The 26,797-nt window shown below is 42.5% G+C and overlaps 1 protein-coding gene across 2 annotated transcripts in view; it reads right to left on the reverse strand.

Annotated features, from left to right (window-relative positions):
• Positions 1–18,537: 18,537 nt before the first annotated feature.
• Positions 18,538–26,797, reverse strand: part of mpped2a (metallophosphoesterase domain containing 2a) — a 77,231-nt gene continuing 68,971 nt past the window's right edge. For both annotated transcript variants that reach the window (XM_061737907.1, XM_061737917.1), the window contains exons 5-7: positions 23,542–23,657; positions 21,798–21,911; positions 18,538–20,285 (exon numbers count right to left, since the gene is read on the reverse strand). In XM_061737907.1, coding sequence (XP_061593891.1) covers positions 20,167–20,285; positions 21,798–21,911; positions 23,542–23,657 — 349 coding nt within the window. In that variant the 3' untranslated portion in view covers positions 18,538–20,166. The remainder of the gene's footprint in view (positions 20,286–21,797; positions 21,912–23,541; positions 23,658–26,797) is intronic.

The following is a 26,797-nucleotide window of genomic DNA, read 5'->3' on the forward strand; positions in this document are numbered from 1 at the left end:
AAACTCACTGTGCTGTGAAGAGGATGCTCAGGGTTGTCCATGATCTTCTTCATTTTATGAAGCATCCTCCTTCGCATCATCTTCTCCAGAGGCTCCACAACAGAACTTGTGCATCAGTTTGTTCACTTTTTTAAAGTTTAGGATGCTGCTCCCAAACAGATGACTGCAGATGTGACTGAACTCTCCACAACAGACTTATAGAGGAAACTCAACATCTTGCTGCAAACGCTGAAGGACCTGAGCTTCCTTCAGATGTAAAGTTTGCTCTGTCCTTCCTTATAAACAGCATCAGTGTTGTATCTCCAGTCCAGGTGAACACTGAGGTGTTTATACTCCTCCATCACCTCCACTCCTTCTCCCATGATGGAAAACTATTCAACTTAATCCTGGCTCTCCTTTGTCTTGTTCACATTCAAGATGACATAATTGTTCCCACAGCGTGCCACAAGACGGTACACCAGCTCTCCGTCCTCTCAGTCTCCTGTCCATCACTGATTCCTCCCACAACTTCAGCCATCTGAGTATTTCTGCAGGAGACAGGACTCTGACTGGTCCTGGAAGTCTGAGGAGTACAGGGTGAAGAGGAGGTGAGAGGACAGTCCCCTGTGGTGCTCCACTGCTGGTGACCAGCTGGTCAGACACACAACCGTTCTCACAACGGTCTGTTTGTCAGATAGTAAGTGATTGTGGAGGCATCCATTTGTTTTTACTTTGCCCACCCTGAAAAAGGGAAATGGGGCCTTTTTTCATGTTGTACCTCCCCTAGATGACGAGATAACACAAATGTGTTCCCAGATTAGCTCCTAATTCATGTTATCAGTGAGACACAGTCAGGGTGCACCACTGCATACACAATAGCCTCGTTTGTTATCAAAAAAGGGAAATAAAACAACAGAAAACATGGAAAAGCACAATAAAATCCACAGAAAATAAAGAAACAAAGAAAGAAAGATAAAACTCATCAACCCTCTAAGGTATCACCATGTGACGCATCACCCTGGGTGGAGTTCCTGCCCCGCTGTGATCTGTGAGGAGATGCATTGCAAATGTAAATGTCCAGTTTTGGAGAGCTGGCTGCTGTTCAAATGAGGGGAGGGGGGAATAAGGCAGCATTGATCTGCCCTCCTGCATTTAGTCTGGGTTAAGTGTTCGGCTTCCATTAGGACCAAATTCATGCAGAGGTTTGTATAATTATGCCAAAGTCAATCCCCATTACTCCTTAGCGCTATCGAGCAGCTGCTCGCTTTAATAAAAACACATGTCAAATTCAGGGAGAAGAACTGCAGTGTGAGTCCACGTGCTTGTGTTTGCCAGCGTGCGTGCATATTCTTGCCTTTGCACATAATTTGAATCGATACATACAGGAAGGAAGCATTAAAGCGGCTAACCAGTTGCAGGCAGCAGAAGCAGCAAACGGGCCTCCAATGTTCTGTCAAGTCCACAGTCCTTTCAATCAGTGCAACAAACAACTCTTTCAACATTTGTCTCTTTCTCCCCCAGGATACGATTCCTCTTCTCTGTCTGCTTGCTGGAGACCATCAATCTGTAGCTTCTCTCTGTTGCGCTTCTTTCATCATTTTAGGTTTTTTTTCCTCCTCCAATGAAGCTTTCAAGTTTGACCTTCTTGCCCTTGGAGAGCAGCACTGTGGGTAACAAAAGCCGCCGACCAATCACAGATTTATCTGAGTGGGCTTGGATATGTGAACCACATTCCTTATGACATCAAAAAACACGCCTAAAATTGATTTTGTGTTAGCTACTGTCTACTTGCATGTATTCAAATTCAAACTCGCTCATACAACTAAAAAAACTCTTGATTTATAATCAATTTAGAATTGTATTTTTCATTATACTGACATTTTTTATTCATTTTCACTTTCTGCACGCTATTCAGGGTAAAACAGGCAATATCTGCTTTTATTTGCAGTCTCATAGCTGAAGGTAGCAACTTTCTAATCCTATGACATTTAAACAGCTGAGAGGAACATAAATAAGAAGGTGATCAATGAATACATTACTGAATGATGTTTCTCTAACAGTGAGATTGTAGGTGTTTGAGAAAGACCTGAAACATCTTGAGCATTTGAAGAAGAGAAAAATAATCTGAGACGGGCGATGCAGAGCGATAATGGGAGATTTGTGAACACGGCTTGGTGTTTTCAGCCGGGCCAGCCCTCCTAGCTCTTCTTCTTCACTGGTTGTCCAGCTTAAACTCTCGCGCTGGTCTGCACCTCACCATGATCACCAGATAAGAACATGTAACTCCACAAATGATGGTTTAAAGCGCCTTTTTCTCTCTGTGTCGGCAGGACTTTGATCTCAGATCAGTTGTGGGTAGTATTTTATTCTTCCAGGACTAAATTCACCCGGTTGAATTAGACAGAGGGACAAACATTTAAATAAAACATACACCTACCATCAGATTAAGGGTTGCTTGATTTCACGCTTTTATTATATCTTTTTGTTAACTCGTTAACATTTTTCTTTTAACTTTTGGACTGCTCTGTTCAAATTATGTTTGTACATAAAAACTCTTTCTGGGTTTTTACGTCTTTTCACATCAATGAGGAGTTGTTGGTGCAACCAACATGCATGTTAAAGTGTGAATATATTTGTTTCTGCTGCAAATATGGACATTGTAGGACACATTAAGAGGATCCCATGAGCGTCTGACAGCGTTGCTCTTCTAGTTTGTTGTGCTGCTCTGCCCGTTCTTTTTCTCTCCTGTAGATGTTTGCAGGAGCTGGAGCTTCCAGAGTTTCCAGAGTTGCACGCTGACCTGGATGTCTCCCCCTCTCTGACCGCCTCAGTGTTGGCTTAAAGCTTTTTCTTCCACTGGGGAAGTTTTTTTTGTTAAACTTGTCATTGTTTCTTTACTTTATATTTTGCAATATCACTAATGTTACCAATATTTGCGTGGGGGTTCATGTTCTGGGTCTCTGAAAACTGCCTACAGACACTTTCTATTATAATAGATGCTATATAGATAAAACTGAATTGAACTGAGTTGAATTTGAATAAAGGGGTCAGTGGAGATTAGCTGGCTCGCCCCCAGTGGTCATCTGAGGAACTGCAACTCTTCTTCCATCCTCCCTGGCCGGTGTGTTGATCTGCCACCTCGACAACAGGAAAAGGCAAAAGAAGTGAATCGTTTCACTCCTGCGGAACAAGTTCAAGTTAACAGATTTGATGGGATTTTATGGATGTTAGAAATGAAACAACCGAGACAGGCAGGAAAAAAAGTGACTGATATGAACTCATTCATCTTCAGAAGTGGGTGCACTAAAAACTAGCTGTTTATCATTTTCAGATGAGCTTCATTTGAGATGTAAGAGGTTACAACAAATCCAGCTCATCCGTCATTAACTCTCCGGTTATGATGACATCTAACATGCTAAACATTCAGATAAAGTATTTTTTTTCCAGACTGAATGGGCAAACATCCAAGGTTGCTGTATTCTTAGATAACATCCCTCTGCTTCCGGCGTCGCGGCTGATTCAACCACAGTAACATGCAGATTCCTGGTCAGCTGGATTTGGTTGCCTCTGCAGTTTATTCACATGCGACTTGAACAAAGGAGACAGACTGGTGCGATCAAGCAGACTCTGTCTGCGCCGGTTCTTGAGGGACACGTACTTTGAAGTTAAAAATGTGCTTGACTTCAGTTTTTGACGGTCCTAACTCGTCTCCCAGAAAGGATTATGAACTCCAGAGCCGCCTTCTGGGTTTTGAAGTTGTTCTGAAAAGCTGAGGACTTCTGACAAGCGACAAAGTTTATGCATGCAGATTGAGGCAGCTCTCCAGCGCGGTGAATGTGTCTTTGTGATTATACTGATGCAGTGGAACCGACGGCGCACACTTCTGCTGATGAGAGGGAGGACTGGGATGTTTTATAGATGGAAATAGGCCAGGGAGTGTGCAGAGAGGCTTTGGGGTGCCGTAAATGCAGGGGATGTGTCCATGTGTCAGACTCTTGTGGAGCCGCCCTCCTGCCTGCCTGCCAACTGCAACCAATCACGTTTGTAGTGATGTGCAGAACAGCACGACTCATGCAGCCGTCTCAGGTCTTCATTCTGCTGCCACTGATGATGGCGTCCGTTTACTCTGGAAATCTGAGGTGCTTGAAACCCGCCAGGGCTGATTCGGTCCCGGTTCTTCCACTCTGACTATCCAAAATAAAGTCCCACTCCGCCCGGCTGCTTTTTAAAGATTATTTCTGTATGTAGCAGCTCAAACATGATACAGTCTTTTTGAATTAATGTCTGAGTATAAAAGCCCAGCACGTTGAATACTGACAATCAGCCGTTCTGGAGAACCAACAAACGCTCACGTGTTCGGTGGGCTGTTGTGTGGAGCAATCAGCAAGTGATCAGATGCAAGAATTATACATGCACATTTAGTTAGAGTGGATTTAATCAAGCCTTGCTGAGGATAATATCTCTTTTTTTAAATGATACCTGAGACGCCACGACGGAGCACTTCACTGCAAAAACTCAAAATCTTACCAAGAATATTTGTCCTATTTCTAGTTAAAATGTCTAATTTTTAGTCAAAAAATCTCATTTCACTTAAAACAAGACTCATCACTGGAAAAAACAACAATTTTCACCTGTTTGAAGTAGATTTTCACTTAAAATAAGTAGAAAGATCTGCCAGTGGAACAAGATTTTTTAGCTTGTAATGAGAAGATAAATCTTTTTTCTACTTATTTCAAGTGAAAATTTACTTGAAACAGGTGAAAATTGTCAAATAAGTTATTTTTCTGGTAATGACTCTTGTTTTAAGTGTAATGAGATTTTTTGACTAAAAATGAGACATTTTAACTAGAAATAAGACAAATATTCCTGGTAAGATTTTGAGTTTTTGCAGTGTTGTGAATTGTTCTTCCTAAAACCCAGTACCTGGCTAGAGGACTGGAGATCTCCCATCGTCTCCACGGGACTCCAACCCTCCTCCCCCCGCTGTCAGGGAATGTGGCGTGCTCGCCAAAGCTCGTCGTCTGAGGGGTGAGATGAGCTAGGCTACATGGGTCGGACAACAGATGCCTGAGAATAATCAGAAATGTGACAAATGGAAGTAAACAAGTTCAATAAACCTGTTTTATAAATAATAATCGTTGTTAAACCGTCTCACATCCAGTCTTCATCAAGCAGTGGCGTGCAAATGTTCACGTGAAGTAAACACTTCCCCGCCTTCTAATTGGAGGAGCTGCACTTTCTCAAATAACTCAGTTTATGTGATTTTATCTGAAAACAGTTGTTACTTGTAACTTACCATCTGCAACTATAACGTCACTGGTCACTTCACCTCCAGGACTTTCTCGTCCATCATCTGGAGAGCCATTTTTGTTTACATGGACGTTGCGTTTGGGGGTTTTGAGCTTACCCCTTGCTGTTTGTCTGTTTCAGAAAGATGTTAAAGCTCCCGGCTGTAACTGTGAGAGTCATCAAAGAAGAGTCCACACGACTCCAGAGAGATTTGGAAATTGAATTTTTTGTGATTTTTAATTGCATTTTTATTTATTTATTTTCTAATAGCATCCGGCTCCCATCTTTGTGAGATTTCCTAAGGTGATAAACTGAACTCGTATTCCCATCCAAGCTCCTCCAAAGATTTTTGTTTCAGCAAAATGTAATTAGGTATTCGGTTATGTTCAAGTTAAATGTCTGGATTAATGTTTATACTTCATCTTCAACTGCTGTTAAGTTCTCTTTTTGTACCAGTAAATTGTGCCTAAATCTCAACTGACAAAGTTTTTAATCAAAAAGATGTTATAAAATTCATTATGTGGCTGTAACGCTCTAACTGAAACAACAAGCATAAGAAGTTTAGTTGCCGTTGCCATGGTGAATCATACGGTGCTGATGTCTTTCTCCAGTGGTGGTTAACTCACCAATCAACCCACTCAGAGTTGATTTAATGAACTTTAACGGTATGCCAAGACGGCTGGTTGCTTGGTGCTCACCGTAAAAGACTGAAATCTTTTATCCCATTTCATCCCATTTCATCCAGACCCGATTGCGTTTGAATCTGATCTGGAAAAAAATCACAGTTCATGTTGTTTCTGTCCGTTCAGACTGTTAAAGGAAGGTTGCCGGACTGATCTGCAGCCCCGTCACCAGCCAAACCTGGTGGCGTCAGGAAGGGGATCTAACGATGGTCCACTGTGTCGAACCTTTCAAAGAGAAAAGCCAAAAGAAGTTGCACGAGTCAAAGTCCATCTAAACACAACCCCAACATGTGAAACCCAGATATATATGAACAGAATTGAAGGTGGAGCTGCGAACGTAAAGTCCTGCAACCGTCATGACAAAACTCATTTTAGCTGCTTGCTCCACCGCTTGGCTCTATCTAGACCTCTGGGGACACTTGTTGGTGAACGGCAGAGGTGTCAAGTAACGAAGTACAAATACTTTGTTACCTTACTCAAGTAGAAATTTTGGTTATCTACTGGAGTAATAATTTTTCAGACGACTTTTTACTTTTACTCCTTACATTTTCACGCAACTATCTGTACTTTTTACTCCTTACATTTTAAAAACAGCCTCGTTACTCTATTTCATTTCGGCCTTTAAAAAAAACTATCCAGTTAAATTGCTCCATCCGGATAGAGTGAATTTGGTTGTGGTTGTTTCAGATGTTCTTGTCCAGTTTTGTTCTTACATCCGTTCCCTCAGATTCCTGCAACTAAACTTGGATGTACATTTCAATAAACATTAGGATAAATGATAACATGCCTCTGAAGTTTGACTTTTTGCACCATTACAATACTTATAGGCAACTAGTCATCATATCTCCTGCTCTCTGAAACACATGTTAATGCTCAATAGTACACATATATGCTTCTTTAATATATTTGCATTATACTAAGATGCATTCATTTTCAATTGCTTTTTTCCCCCTTACATTACTTTTACTTTTATACTTTAAGTAGTTTTGAAACCAGTACTTTTATACTTTTACTTGAGTAAAAAACTTGAGTTGATACTTCAACTTCTACAGGAGTATTTTTAAACTCTAGTATCTATACTTCTACCTGAATAATGAATGTGAATACTTTTGACACCTCTGGTGAACGGAAGATAAATGTAAAACTTGTGTCGAGCTATCAGACTCTGATGGATCATCGTAAACGAACGGAGACACGAATAAAGAAAAGGGTTGGCAGCAGACTCTTCACACATCGTGAGGAGGTGACAGCAGGGAGGAGAAGGAAGAGATCTTCCTTATTCAGCTAACACCAAATACTTCAATACTGCAACTGTACACGACCTACAGCAGTCGCTCATCAGCAAGACTCTTCACATCCTCCTCTCTGAAAGAAAACTGCTGCAAACCAGGTCAGAGGAGCAAACTTTATTATACCTAGTTTGACAAGACAGAAATCAGGTTCAAAACGGAGAAAGTCCTGATTTTAAAGAAAGAAAGTCAGATGATTTAATCAAAAGCAGGGATGATTTTAAAGTAGCCATGAAATCCAGATGGTTATCTGAGGTTGTGCTACTGAAAATATAAAAAGAAAAAACAAGGTGTCAAAAATCTCACTTCCTGTTAATAACAAGAGGTCAGATTTGATGCAGATGGAGGAAAAAGCAGACAATGACTAGAGACACGGGGGAAGCGCTTCAACTTTAACATCAGCAGATCAGCAGGGGCAATTTCTTTCCTTCCTGTTGTCCCATTTTTATTTTTAACTACCTGATCCCCTTTGTTTCTTCAGGTTATCAAGCCAAGGCTAATTAGTGAGTTGCATAGCAACAAGAACAATGATGAATGCTCCTTCAACTCTTTGAGCTCCAGTTCCCTCAGCTGCAGGAATCCTGCAGCTGAGCAGAAATAACTAGAGCCCTCTGATCAAATCAGCCGTCATTATGGTCAAAACAGCGTCTCGCTGTCACGCCGTCCCTCCGTGACGCATGTCATGAATGTCAGCTTCGTTCATTTAGATCCATATTGCTCTGAATCCCTCTTAATCTCCTTTCCCTGACATCGTCTCACTCACAGTAATTACTGAGGATTTAATTAGACAGAGAATGAAGCCAGTTTGACCCCTGAAGGTTGAAAAAAGATGCATCCATCACTCAATAGTACACATATGCTTTACATTTTCCACCAGTCCACGGACAAACTAATCTCATAAGTTCTGACAAACTGTCATGTTTACTGTGCCCTGCGCAAAGAAAAGCATGTTTGAGAGCATCAGAGGTTTGCTCACCTTCACTCAGCTCCAGGGGAGATAGCAGGAGATCCTTGTTATCTCCCCCGCGGTTGAAAAGTCACTAATTACAGAAAAGATTGTGTAATTAAAGGAGGTCCTGCACCTACATGATGTCATGAAGAAAAAAAGAAAGAAAAATCGCTAATTAAATGAGTCAAACGTGAACTGAGGCCACAGCTCTGGCATGCAGAGTTGGTGATCCGCGAGCTGGTCGGCGCCTGAGTGACACAAAACCACTGAGGACAAACAGATACCACAAAGCTTTGTACTTTGTTCCTTTCTAAAATGTACAAACTTTTAATCTTCCTCCGTTAAAGGTCCTGAAAGCAGAAACTGGACCGAGGAGGCTGCGCTCACACTGCAGGCAATAGCAGCCCAATTATTTTGTCCATATCTGATTTTCTTCTGGCTGTCTGATCCGATGTTTTATTTTTATTTTTTATTTTTACATCAGACCGTGTCAATTTCATATGTGGTCCTTAATCGGATACAGATCCGATGTTTTCCAGTGCGACTTCAGTGTAAATTCTCAGGGTGCGTCTTGTCTGTCTGTGACGTCACTTGATGTGATTAATAATAATAATAATTCCCAATTCTGTGCTGTTGGAACTTTTTTGGATGAAATCTGCTTCAATCTGCGAAGCCTCTCCTGGCTCCAATTCCTCGTCCACACATCTGTACAGATGTGGAAACCATCGCTCCACACATGACCAATGTCAGAAATGTTGCCCTCCTTTACCGTACTTCAGATTTCCTCTTATTATAAGAAGTTTCTGAATTTTTCCACTTCCACTGGACTAAAACACAAGAACCGGCTGCCTGCTGGTGCATTTTTGTTTACCTCCATTCACCTGACGTACATGTACTGCGTTTGACAGCACTGTGCATGTGGGTCACAAAACAGACGTCCATTCACAACAAATATTGTAGGAAGCATTTTAAAATACTAATGTGAATAACCACTAAAAAAATTGGATCTTGACAAAAAAAAGCAACAAACAAACAGAATTGAGCATTAAGACCTGCAGTGTGAATGAAACTTCAGTCGACTGGTTATTCCCAAGCACCGGCTTCGGACCAGGAAGTCCCAGGAAGTCAGCTGTACAGGTGGTGGATCTTTCATGATCCAAGGTTTTCTGTTCGGTTTTGAGTTTCTTTTTTACGTGTTTTTTTTGGTTTTGGTATTTTGTTTATGATCTGTTTCCTGTTTTATTTTAAAAGTCTTTGTCCTTGTATGTTTAGTTCTTTCCCATGGTCCTGATTGTTTGCACCTGTGCCTCATCAGCTCCTCTGAGTACGTCTTCCCTCCCTCCCTCCTGGCTGGCTCGCCTGTTTTTCCATCCTGTCTGTTCGCCATTCTACCTGGCTGGGTGTTTTTTTGTTTTTTGGGGGGAGTTGCCTCTACTTTTCCTCTTTCTTTTTGCATCCTCTTTGGGTTCCTGCATGTGCAGCGCTTTCTGTTAAATCAAGGACTTTGTTTGAAACTACTGCTGCCTCTTTTTTCCTGTATTTGGGTCCACCTCAACCACCCAGTCACAACTTTTTTCTGTATCGTGGATCATTGCATATACTGTAGTCTTAGGAGACTGCAAAGGATAATGCTGAAAGTTGCTCCATGTTTATTCATTGTGAGCTTCTAGCTTGCTGCTGATTGTTGGCTGTGGAGTCAGTTCATGGTGCAAACGGGAATTATTATTTTTCTTTAAAACAGGTTTTTGCCAAACCTCTTGTTTCTCCCAGCATTCCCTCTTGACACTCTCCAACCTTCAATTGGCATCTCGGGTGCCGGCTGAAACTCTGTTAGCCAACGCAGCCGTGATGTTCTACATACGGCAGAGAAATATCTCCTGACGGACTCCTTGATTTCTATTAATACACACAGTAATAAATGGGCTCAACTGAATGAGTCAGCTTGAAGACATTAATCAGACTTTAATAAAGCACTAACCTCTGCACTGCACTGCTGTTCATTGCGTTCGTCTGCCAGTTCACACATGCTTCTGTGAAGAGGTTTTCACTCAGTACATTTACATGCACTAACGGAAAATTGAATTTTTGCCTTAATCCAACCGATATTGAATTTTTAAAAGCCATGTATACACCTTATCCGGGCTGTAGTCGAACCGTTAGTGCCAGATAACATGTCCTAATTCCAGTTATTCCGACATATAGAAGAAACCCTCACTTAGCCGAGCTAGTGACTGCCCCGGCCGGGGCTCCCCCTTCTGGAAGGGACAACACCGCGAAAGCCAGAATATCAACACAGTTGGAGAAGAAGAAGACGAACAACAATGAAGGAACCGGAAGAGCGCCAACGCAAAAGTGCGTGTGGCGCCACCTAGCATCGCAGAGTCAAACACATCTCACTCAATAATCGATTGTCTTCTCGCGCATGTTTACTTGGATTTATCTGAAACTCCAGTTTAATCCTTAGCTACATTGTTGCCAATAGCTGGATTTAGATGTGCATGTAACCGCACTGACTGAGATCCAGGATTTGTTGCTTTTTGGCAAGCTCACACAAAAGACGAAGCTGCTTGTGTGTTGTCCTTTCTTTGATGAGCCAAAACAAACTGAAAATAAAACTTTTCACCTTGATGTACAGCATTCATTGTGTTCACTGCGAGGCGTGATGAAGCCGCAGACCATAAAAGTCAGTCTTGGTCTTCGGTGAAGGGGATTCAACCAAAAAATCCTTGCCAAAGTATCCATTCATTACTTTTTATTTTCTTCACATTTTTTTAGCTGCAGAAACTAAACTGAGGTGGATCTGTATTTTGTGCATGCTTTTTGTGAATTTTTGCACGGAAGTAAAGTTTCGGGGATATTAGGAGGCTCTACAGATTAGCCAATATGATGTTAATTAAAGAGAACAGTTAAAAGAAGGGGTTATTACAGGGCCAAAGGTATAATATCAGAATATGAATTAACAAAGTACCTCTTTACTTTAATGCAGGACAAGAAGGAAAATAATCTGTGGTTGGAAATTCACTATTCACAGTTAACCTTGCCTGCCAACCTGCTGTTGGGAAGGCAGGTTTGAAGCTCAAACAGAACTGTTAAAAAGAATCAGTAAGAAAGGTTCAAGAACAGTTTTAGTATGAACAGCTTGCAAAAAGGTGGCGTCTTCTGCTCCAACCAATGTACCTTAAAGGTGGAAGACTGAACTTAAAATTGAAAGTATCAAATAAAGATCCTTATGTTTGATACACAAAGTGGCTGCTTGTTCCTTGTTCATTAACAGATGAAAAATAATAACAATTTTCTGTGCATAAGTGCGTATATTCATGCGTACCTTTATACAAGTTAAAACTTTTGTCATTACGATTAAAAGTACATTGAATGTGATGGATATTGATTATTCGTTTACAGTCTTCATTAGTGAAAAATGGGACACCGGCACCCAATAATAGTAATTACAGTAATTTTCTAAACTCCAGAGAATTGATCAATGAGGCGCTTAGAAAGTGTCAGCGAGGACAGAGAAAGACAGAAATCAGGAAGGAGGTAAATTATATACCATTAGACAAATGCAGCTTTTGTCTCGGCGGGGATGTGAAGAAACAGCGGAGGTAGTAATCATCCACCGTCATTCAGCAGATCCACTTGTGATAATCACTTATTGTTGCGGCGGTCGCAAGGTCAATTCTCTCCCGGTTCAATCAGCTCTCAGAGATTTCTTTAATGCTCCAAATGCTGAGAAATGGCCTCATCAATCTAGTCTGCAGGGGAAATAATTAACTCGGAAAATAATTAGCCGGTGAACTTTCAATTCAGTTTAATCATGTTTTACATTTGGAAACGGTTCAGTTTAAACTCGAGCAAAGGCTGCTTTACATATGCCAGGCTTTTACATTTTTGTCACAAAAAAAAATCCATAAACGGGTTTATTTCTGTTCCACAATATCGGTGCAAAGCTTTTCAGCTCCACGTCCAGTTCCCCAAGCTCCAGATAAAGTAATAAAAAGCGAGGCTGCACATGTGGAAGGTGAGAACAGAGAAAGCTCAACACTGATTGAGACAATTATTTCATAGCCGCTCTGCCGGCTGATGCCAAATGAGCTCGGCGTTGCAATAACCCCACCGGTGGACAATTAGGGCCGTATAAACGCCTCCTGCAGGGTGCTGGCACCGGGATCAGCCACGCACGCCCACTCAGGTCAGCAGAGCTGCTCAGAGAGCGTGGGCCTTCTCCGTGTCCGTCAGCAGGAGACCCAGGCTAACCTGACAAAAACCCAACATCGCCAGCAACCGGCCCGGGCCAGGATAATTAATACATCCAGCAATTTGGCAGAGCCGTAAACGCCCCGACACCGAGGCGTGAGGCGCCGACTGGCACAGACGCTCGCTCTGACAGAGAGGGCAGGAAATGGACAAGAAAGGAGAGCGTTGCCCCTTAAAAATTCTCCTGCTGGATTCAAACCGGGCTGGAAATTATCTTCAAAAGTTGTCGTGGGAAGCCGGCGTCAAAACAGACTGGTTTTCTTCTCCGTGGTAATTCATGTCATTACGTTTAACAAGACACTGCAGTATTGTTCAATTATCCTGGAAGCTCCAGAGTTTCCCTTAAATTAATCTTAATCTTCAAACCAGTTTATTGCAGTTTGACTGTCTGGACGTCTCTCATGACAACTCTCGTGGCTCATTTGTTGTGGATTAAATGTAGTACATAAAACAATTAAAATCTTGTTTTTATTTATTTCCCACAATATCTGGAACTTTGTGGGCCAAACGCTTTCAGCTCGATATTCAGATATCTGCTGTTGGTTCAGAAAAGTCCAGGAACCAGACGTGAACAATCTGAGTGCACTGCAGTTCTGGTCCTGAAATAACTATTCAAGTATTTAAACTCTGTATTTTACTGGGAGCCAGTGAATAGAAGCCACAACTGGAGGAAGATGATCCCTGCTGTTGATTACAGCCTTTTGGACGAGCTGGAGAGTTTTTGTGACAGCTAACCATAAAGGATTACAGTTGGCCCATCTTAAATGAACAAATGCAAGGACCAGTTTTCTGTGTCTCTCTGGGATGTGATATTCATGATTTTTAGGAATGTTATGAAAGTGCATAGAAGGTGGTCCTAAAACCCTGTTTTAATATGCAAATGAAAGGACTGATTCTGGTCAAAACTGCCTGCAGTCCCAGAGGCCAAGGTAAGAGTTTTAAGGAGTGACTACGTCTCTAGACACTATGTCCCTGAAGCGTTCAGGTCTCAATGATCCGTTTTCATATCCATGACAACCGTACAAGGGCTTATAAAACATGTAGACTAGCTGAGGTTTAAAGTTTTATCTTGGTGTTTAACATCTGTAGGTGCGTTTCCATAAGTGGGGGTTCCTGCCTGGTGGTAAACCCACCAGATAGGAACCGCTAACAGAGCCGACCAGCATGTCTCCATGACGCTGTAGCGCCACACGAAAGCCTCTGACTGAACAATAACACAGCCGACCTCAAGGTGGCGCTAATGCACCTTTTTCTGACGTTCACAAAGGACCAGGGGCCTCCTTTATAAAAGAGTGCGTAGGATTCATACTAAAAGTGTACGTGCGCTCAAAAGCCGAAAAATGGCGTGTGCACAAAAAAATCCTGATTTATAAAACCGTCTGCACGCAATGTTCTCTTTATAAATCACAGTCCAGCTGGAAGGTTGCACACGTGAATTTGCCTCATATCCCGCCCTCTACACGCCCACCTTCTACCATGAACAGTGAATGCAAAGTACTTGATGACTGTATTTGCATATGAATGAGCCTGCTGAGCATGCGCAGTGCCTGCCTGCAGCCTGTTTCTGCTGTGCGTCAGGATGAATGAGACATGTGTCGCGCCACCGTGCCACTAAATTTCACGGAGACTGAGATCGAGATGTTGTGGATGAGGTGGAGGCCAGGAAAACAACATTATTTGGTGGTCACAGTAGTGACATCACTAACAAAAAGAAAGCGAGTGAGTGGCAGCACGTTGTTGCTGCTGTAAACGCTGTGAGTGGCACGGACTTGTGGCAGAAATAAAAAAGTAGTGGTGCGATCTGAAGGTGGAGGCCAAGAGGAGAGTGGCTGGCAATTATTTATGTCCTCAGTCACTCTCCAGTTGCAAGCAGTGGGTGACAAGGAGGTTCCCGGCCCGGCGTGTCCTGCACCGCGGCTGCAGCACCAGAGCGATCCAAGCGCATGGCGCAGCTGGAAGTGGCCGTGTCCTGACTGACGCTGTGCTTCAAACACAGAGGGACACGATCAGTGCTATTATATTATAAGTCTGATATGTGATGACATTAAAAGTAAGAAGAAGAAGAAACAACTGAAGAGGGGGCACTACTGGTGTTTTTTTTTAAACTTTTTTAAACGTATACCACGGCGGTAGGGTCTGTCTGTTAAAAAAACCTGCGGACCTTTATATTGGTGTCAAACAGCAACAAAGCCCGACCCGTCGGCCCGTCTACCATTTCTTCTTGTAATCTCCAACTTCATCAAACGTACTCTTAGCTAAATGTTTCTGGTCCAATAGGTTATGAGTAAGCAAATGAGTTGTGGTCACGCGAGAGTCCTGAATGTAATTTAGAAATCCCAATTAGGGGATTAGTCGCTAATTAGCAGCTAATTAGTCCCCGATTACCCCCCTAAAAATCTACTCCAAACCCCCGCTAATGGAGACGCACCACATGTGGTGTAGGAAGGTCATGTGATCCCCAGTTGGCGTGTCCTAAAAAACTATCACATGAAGCTGCAGAGGTCTGACACGCCAAAGTTTCAACAAGAGTTCAGTTCAGTTCTTTAGGAAATAAAGCAACACACATCCCAGTCTGCACGCCCCCACACGTTTAGACCGCACAGAAATCCCCTAAAATATGAAACACTACCACTGATTTTATGACGCTGTGACTCCAGAAGTCCAGATCATGAAACATGCAGCTTTGCTACCGAGACCCAAATGGTTTTTGTTGAACCAGGTTGTAAATATGTTTATTTCCACTACAAAAGTGAAAGTTTTAAGAGGGAGGTCAGAGCAGATTAAGCCTGGAGTAACAGTTGGACTCTACAAATCAGAAACCGGCTGCAGCATTTATTCTCATCCTTCTGTTTCCAGACAGTTTGTTTTTTTTTAAATGTTTTTTGTGAATTATATGGCGAGAAGACGGTAAACGATGAAGACTCCTGCCTCCTACGTGGGGCTCCTGCTCCACCGGTCCAGCAGCGCGGCGCCCCAGTTTCCAGGCAGTTTATCAGTGACACCGACACTGAAATAAATTTCACAGTAAATGAAAGAATCACATTTATTTCCTATATCCGTCTCAGCTTCCTCTGATTTGAGATTGTAACATGCACCATTTTAGGGAGGATTAGATGATATTAAAGGGCTAAATTTAACCGCATGAGGGCCTATATCAAAGGAGCGAAGGCTGCAGACACACAACGCGTTCGCTCTCTCCGCCACAATCCAGCGCCGAGCCACAGCAGCCATGTCTCTCCCACTCATCTGTGGCCTATGTTAATATGATTAGACTGGATTATGGTAATGTGCAGGGGGATCTTGTGGGTGTGGGGCGATGCCTTGCTGCTTTCGTTTCAGGGAATAGTTAATTGGTTGGGCCGCTTTGATGTGTCGGTGATGAGAGAGAGAGAAGGCTGGTGGGAAAACCTGGCAAAGGCGCCTTAAAACTCAAACCCTTTTTTTTTTTTTTCCTGTCTGTTTGACCTAAAAGACATCCGCGCCGGAGAAACAGAGCGGATTTGAGTCAAAATCCTGTGAACGTGTAGACAAGTGAGGGGAGGAAAAGTGATTTTCCTCTTTGGGCCTTCAAGTCTTGTGTGGTGATCTCTTATTGATCCCTATGTTTAATCTATTAAAAGGTTCGTTGAGCTGATGTCCCTGTTTTTGTCTGATTTTAAATCAGTTTTTTTTTCCTGTGTATAAAAATGTCCACAAAAATGTTTTATTTATCATTTCATCCTTTGATGTTGCGTATTTCATACATTTCTGACACCGCTGCACCTCCCCCAGTTTAAACAGATTTAAAAAAAAAAAAGATTTATAGAATAAAAAAAAAAACATAAGCGGTGGAAGATGGATGGAATTAAAAAATTCAGAAAAATAGTAAAATGGATAAAAAACAGTTTTTTTTTAATTTAAATTCATATAGTAAACTTTAAATTAAAAATATATACATAATTTTCGGTATAATACTTCCTATTTCAGGCATTAAGGGGTTAAAGCCTGTGTATGGTGCCAACGGCTCCAAACAGATGTAGCCTATACAAACTATTTTGGATTTTGGATTTGAGTTGTGGATAAAAAGTATACTTTTTTTACCTGTGGGTTAAGAATTTAGAGTATTTTTTCTCATCACAATAAATTTGAAAATAAATAAATAAAATAAGGGGTAAATAGGGTTTCAGCCTTAATTTAGATGATTTTACCAAAATGTGGCACTAAAGGAATTACGGCCATTTTAACCTTAACATTAAGTCACAGACTCAAAGAAGTAGCTATGTGGACACGTGTTCAAGACAAATGAAGCAGTTTTGGTTCTGGTATCAGGTATTGAACTGGTATTTGGCAGCTGTTGGACTGGAGACACCGGGATGGAGATACACGTGAAGGGGTGGAACCGAGGAACCAAAGGTGCTCACAAGATCATTTCTCAGATGAAGAAAAACCTCTTCACATCCTCAGCTGAAGACAGAACTCAACACTCGCTTTCTGGGGGCTCCGGGCTGGAAGTGATCGGCCTTAATTAATTATCCAAGTACTAAAATGATGGTCATGTTTGTGATTGTTACTTGTGGAAATGGAGGTAATGGTTGTAAGTCCTGAACGGTACAAAGCATGTTTCTGTAAACCTTTTACATTAAAACTTCAAATCTGCCCTTTGTTAACCTCGTTTCTATTGTATTTCTTATTCATTGTGGTTTTGTATCAAAGCAAAATTATAAAAGCTTTGCCACCGTCCAAAGTCTTCTGTCAGTCAGTAAACATTTATATCGACTGTTAATAAGTGCACATGGCCTTCATTTAACGCTGAACCAGATGAATCTGTGCCGACGACCTACGTGGTGAAATATGAAAGTAAATTAAGTTGTCTCTTGGAGCTGCCTTGTCTTGATTACCAAGCAGCTTTGTACCGTTCTGGATGTTTCTGTACTTTGTCCCGATATCAGATCCGTTTGAGTGTAGCATTACTATCAGAAAACCAGTAACTTATGAGACTTCTTCATAATTAACAATGATTCATTTCATGAAATCATTTTTGAGATGGGAGTTTTCTATAATTTCTAAAAATTTGACATAAACAAAGAAGGGAATTTAAAAAGATGAATAAGATGTTACTCATAACTCCACTTCCAGACGTAAGGACAAATGTTGAGTTCACATCCTGGTCTCAGAATACTGGATGCATTGATTGATTGAATCAAAACTCAATCAATCTGTGGGTTTCCTTAGCGAAGCAATAATTATTAATTGTATTTTATTAGCTTTATATCAGTTGCCCTAACTTGGAATAACTTGAAATGTTGAAGTGTCTTGAGATGGCATTTGTCGTGATTTTTCGTCATATAAATAAAGCTGAATTTAACAAAATTGAGTAAAAATATTAATTTACAAATTTTCTTTTAAAACTTGATATGTTGCTAAAGTTTGTTTTTCCTTAACGGTTAAAATCCTAGTATTTTCTACTCTTGACTGAAGTTAACGAGATACAAATTGTCATACAGTTTTGCCTTATTTTTATCTGAACGCAAGAGAAATGAAACCTACCATGGATTTTTTTTAAAAATGGGAACATGAGCAGCACACGAGCAGAAAACTGGTGCTAGGACAAAAATTTAAATAAAAAAATCAAATTGACAGTCGGCAATGAAGAATATCTGGGTGCGCTTAAATGTTTTTGTACTGTATGTCTCAGATATAAAAATCATTATTTACACAATTTCCTTAATCCATATTAGATATTGGATTGAATTCAAATCAAATATATGATTTGAAGGAAGGACTGAAGGAAATTTAACTAATCAAAAGGATATTGATATTAATGTTAATTTGTTGAAATTAAAAGTTTGTGACTAGAGTCAAATACCGGACGAGCCCCCGTTTAAGTTGAGGCGTAGCTTGTGAGCTTCACAAAAGACTGAACATACGTAGCTGAGACTAATTCTTTAAGTTAATAAAATTAAAGTTTAGAGCATGTGGTGCAAAAACAGACAGGTAAAAGTGATGTGGGCCAGATTTGCACAGAGAAAACCTTCGTGACATACGAGACTCAAACTTGGGACTAAAACACTTCAGTACCGAACCTGGACTTGAACAACTGACTCCAAACAGTTGATAAGTAAAAATCTTGCAATTTTATTTGCATATAAAGGCAGCTAAATATATCACAATGAACTGAAAGAGAGAACTAACATTTCCATGAAGAAGGATACAATCAGAGAAAGAGCGAGAGAAGAACAGAGCACGGAAAGAGCATTTACAGCTGTTGAGACAAGTTGAGACAACTATTGGCAACTTTTTTTTTGTGCTAGCAAGATTGCATTTACACACAGTGCAAAATTAGAAAAAAAAAAGCAATAAACACAAATACTATCAGATTTTACACTTTTAAAAGACAACTCAACCATGTTTAGGCAGGTGTGTTGTTAGGAACAATCAACACCTGTTGGATTGTGACTGATTCAAAAGTTTTTAACGAAAAATAAAACATTGAAGAAGCTGTTAACGAGTGTTTGATGGGAGCTTCAAGAAACATGGCAATCATACAGGTGCACGGGGAAAAAAATGCACCCGATGTTTAGTTTTTTTTTGTTGTTTTTTTTTGTCAAACAGGTTTTAGTACAGATGTTTTACAACATGGATATATAATATATATATTTTATACATACATTTTCCAAATTAGATCAGAAATCCATAATAATAATAATAATAATAATGGGATGATACAAAGTGAAATTTTTCAGGCTGTAATCGGATGACTTTCTGTCCCTGCGTTAGTCGGGTGTTGCTCGGCGGGGATGATGGGTAATAAATAAGGACTTTTCTCTGAGCTTGCAGAGAGTGGGCTCTAGCTGAGAACATTAAAGCTAGTTTAAGGCAGCGTCCCTGTCAGCCTACAACAAAAGAAGAACTGACGAGAAATCAAACAGAACAAAAAAAAAAAAGCCTGAACACAAAAACATTTCATGACACATCCAAAAAAAAAAAAAAAAAAAAACATCGGCACCCATCGTCTCGCCAATGCAAACCAAACAAAGAAATTGTACAAATTCACAAAGCATCATTTATTTTACAGATCTGACCAATATTTATCAAGAGCAAGATTGTTTAACCACAAACCCCCCCCGCCCCGCCCCGCCCTTCAAACAAAAGGAGAACACCGGTGCCGGCTGACAAACAGTCCTGAAGAGGGAAGAAAACATTCCTCCACTTTGCTTCTCTGTGATCACTAAATCTGTCCGTTTGGTGTGGAAACGTTGCCGCTTTCATCTGGCGTTTTGCACTAAGGCAGCAGGTTTTTAAGGGATTACGTCTGTTCCTTCCTGCGGCTGACAGGACGGGGAGCGTGAGGAGAAGCGTCGCCGAAATAAAAACTCATCTCTACCGAGTGAAACGCGGCCAAAAGCAAGTTTCTGCACGTGAACGGTGAGCGAAAAAATAAGGCTCCATGTCTTCAGCTGTGCTGGCGGATGGCAGGGGACCGGACAGTTGGCACAAGCTTTAAAAACAGGTCAAACACCGGTGTTCTCCTTTAAACCCCCCCCCCCCCCCCCTAACTTCAGCTCCGCTCCGGCTCCACGCCTCGGAGAGGAGCGACAAAAGTCTGCAAAGAAACACTTAGATTTTTTTTATTTTGTTTTTAAACTTGACATATTCATAGAAAAGAAGTAGTTTAATCCAGCCCGTGGGCCCGTGGGCCCCCCCCCAGGTCCCCAGGTCCCCAGGTCCTCGGGTCCCTCTGGTCTCAGGAGCTGGAGGGGTTGGGCAGGTCGAACACGATGGGGGGGTTGGTGGGCTGGAAGCTCACCGTGCAGGTCGACGCGTTTATGAACGTCGTGTAGCCGTCTGTCATGATGCCGTACCCTGGTGGGGAGGAGGGATCAGGGTTACACCGTGGACTCAGTGAGGAAGCTCCTAATCAATAATAAATCCGTCCAAAATAACTCCTGCACTCAATAAACCCATTTCGTTCACTCGGTTTAGCAATTTGCGCGCTTGAGTTTCCCGGCATTATTCTGGTGAATCCATCGCGGCCATTTATCACCTTTTATTCTGACTTTTCATCTTGGCACTAATTGCTCTAAACGGCTTCGGTTTAATGCAGCTGAAACCGTGTTCAGAGGTGAAATATGAGCCCAAACATTGTGACCGCAACCGACCGGCGCTCGTGCCGAAGGATTTCCGCCGCTGCCTAAGGCCAAAAAACCCTCGAGTCGAGTCGGACCTTGAGGAGAAGTTCCAGTCGGAGGACCAGTGGACCGGACCGTTCAAGTCCGGCTGATGCTCCGACACGCTTCATGCCCTGACAGTAAGTCCTGCAGCAGAGGTGCTGCCCACTTCTCTGACCACAACAACGTGGATCCTGTCAAAGCTTCTGATGTTTGACGAGATCCCTGATCGAGAGTGCAGAGACAGGAAACAGGTCGGGGTGTTTCAACTCCTGAAAACATCAAGGAAGCTGCTCCCTTCAAAAGCCGAGAAAAATTCAACTCTTGTGTCGGCGGAAGCGTCAGCCAATCAAACTGCGACTGCATGAAGCCATACATGCAGCGCCGCCGCAAGGGGTGTGCGAACCGTGCGACCGCACGGGGCCTCGCGCTATGGGCCGTTTAAAAAAAAAAAATTTTAAATCAAATTTATTTCGTTTTTTCCCTTATAAATATCAACAGTCACGTTCCATTACAGACCTCAATACAACTGCGTCAGACCAAGCGCAGACACAAGCTGCTCTGATCGTGACGGGTGGAGTTGGAACAAACTGTCACACAATGTCGAGAGAACGAGACAGATTCAGGAAATTTCCATCAGGGAATGAAAAAAGAAAAAAACTAAAGAAAATGGAAGAGTTTAATGTCTCTGAAAGGCTCGTTTGATAAATTTGTTACAAAAATCACTGATCCGACCGGGTCTCAAGCAGCCGCGGGGCCCCACGTCGAGGCAAGAGATGATAATGATGAGGCAGGGGAAGGTATCCAGTATTTTGCTAATTGGAGAGTTAAAATTGCGCATATAGACACCCGATCCGACCTGAAAAACCCCAAAATGTTGCGCGCGTGAGCGTAGCGAGCGCGTGAGGGCCCCCCCCCCGGCCATTTCTCACAGGGCCTCACAAATCTCCCAGACGGCTCTGCATACATGGTCTGGTTTACGTGTCGTCTCACGTGCACGTGTCTCTACTGGTGCCTCAACATGCATCCGACTTTGATAAACCGTGATGTCACGAGACGAGTTGAAAACTGCGACATTTGCACTTCTCTTTATCTCACCGACATTTCAAGATCCGAGTGTAAAGATAAACATTCAATCACACATACTGGAAAAACATCTGCACTTAAAAATGCCGCCTCTCTAACCGGGTTTTAAAGTCCACAGTACCTTCATGTATGCCTCCGAAGGCGTGAAGTTTGGGTCGCACCCTTTTCTGGACCGTGTTGAGAAGCTCCACGCAGCCGACTCGCTGCAGCTCCTTGGGAACCCAGTCTCGGAAACCTGCAGAGACGACCACATGGATGTTTGTTTAGCAGCTGTGTTGCAGTGTCACTCGTCTATGGAGCTACAACAGTGTCAAGATTCACAAATGCACAGGACAAGATTCACAAATTGGTAGCTGCACAATTAAAGTGATTCAGATTAATAACTAATAACTTCTCACAACAAGGGGATTAAGTAGCCAAACATGTAAAATTACATGTTTCCCCGCTGTCCAAGCTTGAAGCCATGTTGAACTGACTGAAGTTCACATGCATATAGTGCGGTGTGAATGGCTTCATGCGATTGGCTTATGAGTAAAACGTAATTATGATTGGCTGAAACAAGAAAGATATCTGATTGGTTGAGGATCATTTCGTATTTTAAAAAAGACATTTGTGCGTTGAGTCAGGGGAGTCTCAAAAATGCAGCAAAGTCCACAGACCACAAGCTGTTTGTAGATCAGGTTATATTTGTGTGTGCATCAGAAATACATTTGTAAACCTTGTCCTACGCATTTGTGAATATTGAGACTGTTCTGGCTCCAAACTCGTCTGCTCCACTGTTGATTAAACAAGGTCCTGACATTTCTGTTTTATAAATGGGTCAATGATGCATTGCAGTGCTTTCACAGCGACGTACGACCACCAACAAAGTTCAGTTCAGTTTGCAGAATTAAGTTTCAGAAGGAGCCCGTGCATCGTCTCGTACTCCAACCGCGTCTCCTCAAAAAGACCACAGCGATTTGCTGCTTCTTGATCCTTTTTTTCCCTTAACAATATTTTCTGCACTCAGTTTGACTAACTACAGAAACTGCACCCATAGTAGGGGGGGGGGAGTAAAGCCCTTAAAACCATAAACATCAGTGATGCTGAGCAACATCCAACACAAACCCCCCAAAACAAGTGTGAAGATCATCTCTTTCCTGTGACACATTTATTTTAGTGTCATTTCAGATTCAGAGCTGACACTTTAGTCCACAAGCAGCATAAATAAAAGCATCACCACACGGCGACTGTGCTTATAAATATTCACAGACAGCTTACTTTTGGAAAACATTTTTTTCTTCTCGGCTGTAATAAATCTGCCGCCACTTTAAGTCCAAGTGTTCGTTTCCACAGTAAATTCATGCCCTTTCTTTAGGTTTCTTCCCCTCCTCTGCAGCCCTTCACCCCCCCGTTTTCTCCCCTCCCACATCTCTCTGCCTCCTCCCTGCAGCCCCGCTCCCTCCCTTCATACGGTCCCTCTCCAGTCGTTTGCAGCATCTGTCACGCTGCTGCGAAATCGAGTTTCATGCAATCAAACAGCCACAGTGGCTGCCGCTGCGGCGGCCGCAACAGCTCTCCGTAGGCGAAATGGAAGGAAATCACTCAATAAGGCTGGATGGAGAGTGCACGGAGGAGAAGAAAACAAAACCAGCACCCAAACAACTAGGAGGAAAAGCTAATCATTCTGCAGTGGAAAATAGCAGAAAACCAAATGACACGTGCTCCTCTTTGTCGTGGCGATGCTGCACGCACCGTCGGCTGACGACGGTCACGATGCTCGGAGCTTCGCCTCCTCCGGCCGCTTCACGCCAGCTTAGAATAATGAGGCACGACTTCATCAGGAACGCTGATGTGGGGGCCTGTGATTGGTTAATTGGACTCACCCAGTGGAGGCCCGTGGGTCATCAGGATGTCGATGCCCTCTGGGACGAGGTTCCACTTATCCAGCAGAGACTGACCCCGAGGCAGGTTGAACCCCCAGCCGTTAAACCACGGAGTCCTGCAGAGACGGAGAGGAGAGGGGGGTCACATTAACATCACCATAAAGCAACGGTGACATCCAGAGGCAGCACTGACCGGATTTCAACTCTTTTCTTGTCATCATTTCATGTTTTAAAGAAACAAAAAACAAATGCAGAAAGTCTCATTTTAAATGCCCATTAACGTGTTTTCTCTCCACGGATCAATCGCCCACAAAGATAAAGGGCTGCATCTTCAAACACGTGGTGAATGTTACCAGCAGGTTGTTCAGCACATACATGCAGACGCCGCTGATGCAACCCACAGTTAACACGTTGAGATAGTTGCTCATTTACACATCCAGCGGGCCCAAGGAAAGTTTGGAAACTGAAATGAAGTCAAACATGATAAATAGTTGCATGATGTTGCAGCAGACTGCAGGACGGGATGCTGATTAGGATCCATCTTCTACAATAAATACAGCCTCAAGTCCTGCTGTTGTATCGTTTGTGGTGAGACAACTTTAAAGTCGTGAATATTTGGCTGTAGAGTCACAAAATGTTCCTAAAGTAAACTGTGGGGGGCAAAGGTGTCGCCTGCTGAGGTGATCAGTGTTGCTAGTTTCTCCAAACTGGCTGCAATTTCAAAAAGATACACCTCCTTTATCTCACATGTAAACTGTGTACAAGACTGTTTCTCTGCAACTACTGCTCCCTGGACCGCTAAAATATTTGATTAAAGACACTCTATGTAGCAACACCTCTCCTGACCAGGAGGGGGTAGATTATCACAAGAAAGTTCAGATACAACAGAAACATACCTGCCAACATTGGGCTGTGAAAAAGAGGGAGATTTTCTGGGGTAGCGGTTGGAATGCTCCACTCACAACATCCCCGCCTTGATATAAACAAGACGACTTTTAATGAGCTTTAAATCAACAAATAACATATTTGAACCATTTTCCAGACAATGAAATAACTGAAAAAATCTGAAAAATTGTTCAAATATGTTATTTTTTAACTTGAAATTTTTTAAATATGTTTATGTAAAATATGCTTTGCTGATGAGAAAATATGTTTCTCTATTTTTCTTATTTTTGTGAGGGGGAATATATATTGTTTTTCGGCACTACCTTGTTCTCTATAGCTGATATAACATGAATTACTCCTATGTGGGATCAATAAACTTCTTATTTTTGCCATCTGAGAAAATTAAATTAAAATTGAATATATTATATTTGGTGCCTAACTGTTTCCCAAGTATATTAGTGCGTGTGTGAATGAATAAATGAGACGTAAAACGTAAAATTCTTTGTAGAAAGGCGCTTTATGAAAACAAGTCCATTTACTTGTATTAGTTTACAGCGCAGTCTTGCCACATCTAATATGGCGGCGTCGTCGACGTACGGCTCAGCGCTCGATGGGGCGTCTACGTAGCTTGGACGTAGGCAGTGACGTATGACACGCAAGGCACGTAGGGCGGTGCTTTTGGGTTGGGTTGCCAGGTTTGTCAGGTACCACGCGGTACCATGACACATTAAACACCATTGACTCATTTCACTTTAAAATCGGGAGATAAGCGGGAGAAATTAAAAATCGGGAGCAGGGCGGGAGAAATGGTTGAAAATCGGGAGTGTTGGCAGGTATGAACAGAAAGCTCCTTAATTAAAGCACTTTTGTCAACACAGCTAAGCTATGCGCCCCCATGTGGTCAGGAGCTGTACTGCTACACAGAGCGGCTTTAACCAGTTTGTGCCGTAAGAAAGCCGCTGTGGAGTGAAAATACTTTTGCAGGGAGTAGTGGGGCTGGTGGAGTAATCAAATCGACCTCTTTAATTTATGGACCTGACAACAAAGTGATGACGGTAAATCAAACGCTAGAAAGGCCTTCAAAGTGTATTGATTCATTAATTTTAACCACAAGGAAGAAGACGGTGCTGAAGATGAGGATCGGGTGAACGTCTCGTCTCAGGAGCCGCTTCACATGTTTATAATAATCATGTTTTACTCCCACATGGGCTTCACATCCGGACGGGAACTTTGACAGATTCATATTTCAAGTGTAAAGGTCATTCAAGGTCAGAGTTACTTATAGAAACAGCCGTATCACAGGTTATATTGATTAGGGATCAATTACCAGCAAGGCTGATTATTAGTGCCAATACACACTTTTATAATTAGATAATAATAAAAAAAAACATAGGTTAGTTTTTGTTAAATTGTCTGTAGATGCAACTGTCAGTTTGCAGTGAGGTGTGAGTTGTGTCGTTTGTCCCCGTGTGGCGCAGCGACGCACCGTGGACCCGGTCAGAGCTGGGGTGAGCTAGTAATACGTCCAAGACGGCTACACGTGCAGGGGAATAGGAGGTATGATGGCGGCAGCTTCGCCACCGCCGCGTCAGACTGATGAGCTCGGAGCAGGTGCTTCACATTCCAGGACTCACAGTCGAGATGAATCAATTCTACACGCTAAAACTAAACCACTGACTGTGCAGGCGCAGTCCCAGAGAAGAAAACTGCATTTCTAAACAGCAGGGAGCCCCATCATGTGTCGGCCCCCACTCCCTCTGCCAGCCCTCTAAAGATTGACTGACAGCAGCAGGACCACCTCCAGCAGCCTGGATGGGAGTTTGCATCTCCGGGGTGACAGGCGGCTTCACAGCCTTCCCCTGCAGACACAAAGAGAAGCAGCGATCTGGCTGAGTGGGGAATGCGGAGGAGACGGACGGACGGAAGGACGGATTCAGGGTGGGTAAAACGGAAGAAGAAATAAAGTGAACTGTGCAGAAGTTAGATATGGGAGCCGAGCTGTCGAAAGCGAGTGCAGGCCGGTTGATGAATTGAGCTCTCATTTATCACAATCGTGGTAAAAGCTGAAGAAGGCTGACAAGAGAGGGAAGGAAGACAGATTATCATCACATCATACCTCAGTATATAAGCTACAAGCCCATAAAAAGTACAGTTTTAATTTGAGTTTGCAGCGCGGTGCGGCAGAGCCTTTTATGCTGGGGTGGCTCTGAGACGGCTGCAGAGTTTCCAGCAGCTTCCAGTCACTTAGCGATGGTGCTGCAGATGGTATCTGACCGAGGGGAAATCAGAGCTCCAAAAACATCAATAGGCTTTGTTACAGTGAAGGATGGATGCACCAGCGCTAATCAATAGCGAGTGCTCCGGCAGAGGG

Source organism: Cololabis saira, chromosome 2 (assembly GCF_033807715.1).
Source record: "Cololabis saira isolate AMF1-May2022 chromosome 2, fColSai1.1, whole genome shotgun sequence".
NCBI classification, from domain to species: Eukaryota; Metazoa; Chordata; class Actinopteri; order Beloniformes; family Belonidae; genus Cololabis; species Cololabis saira.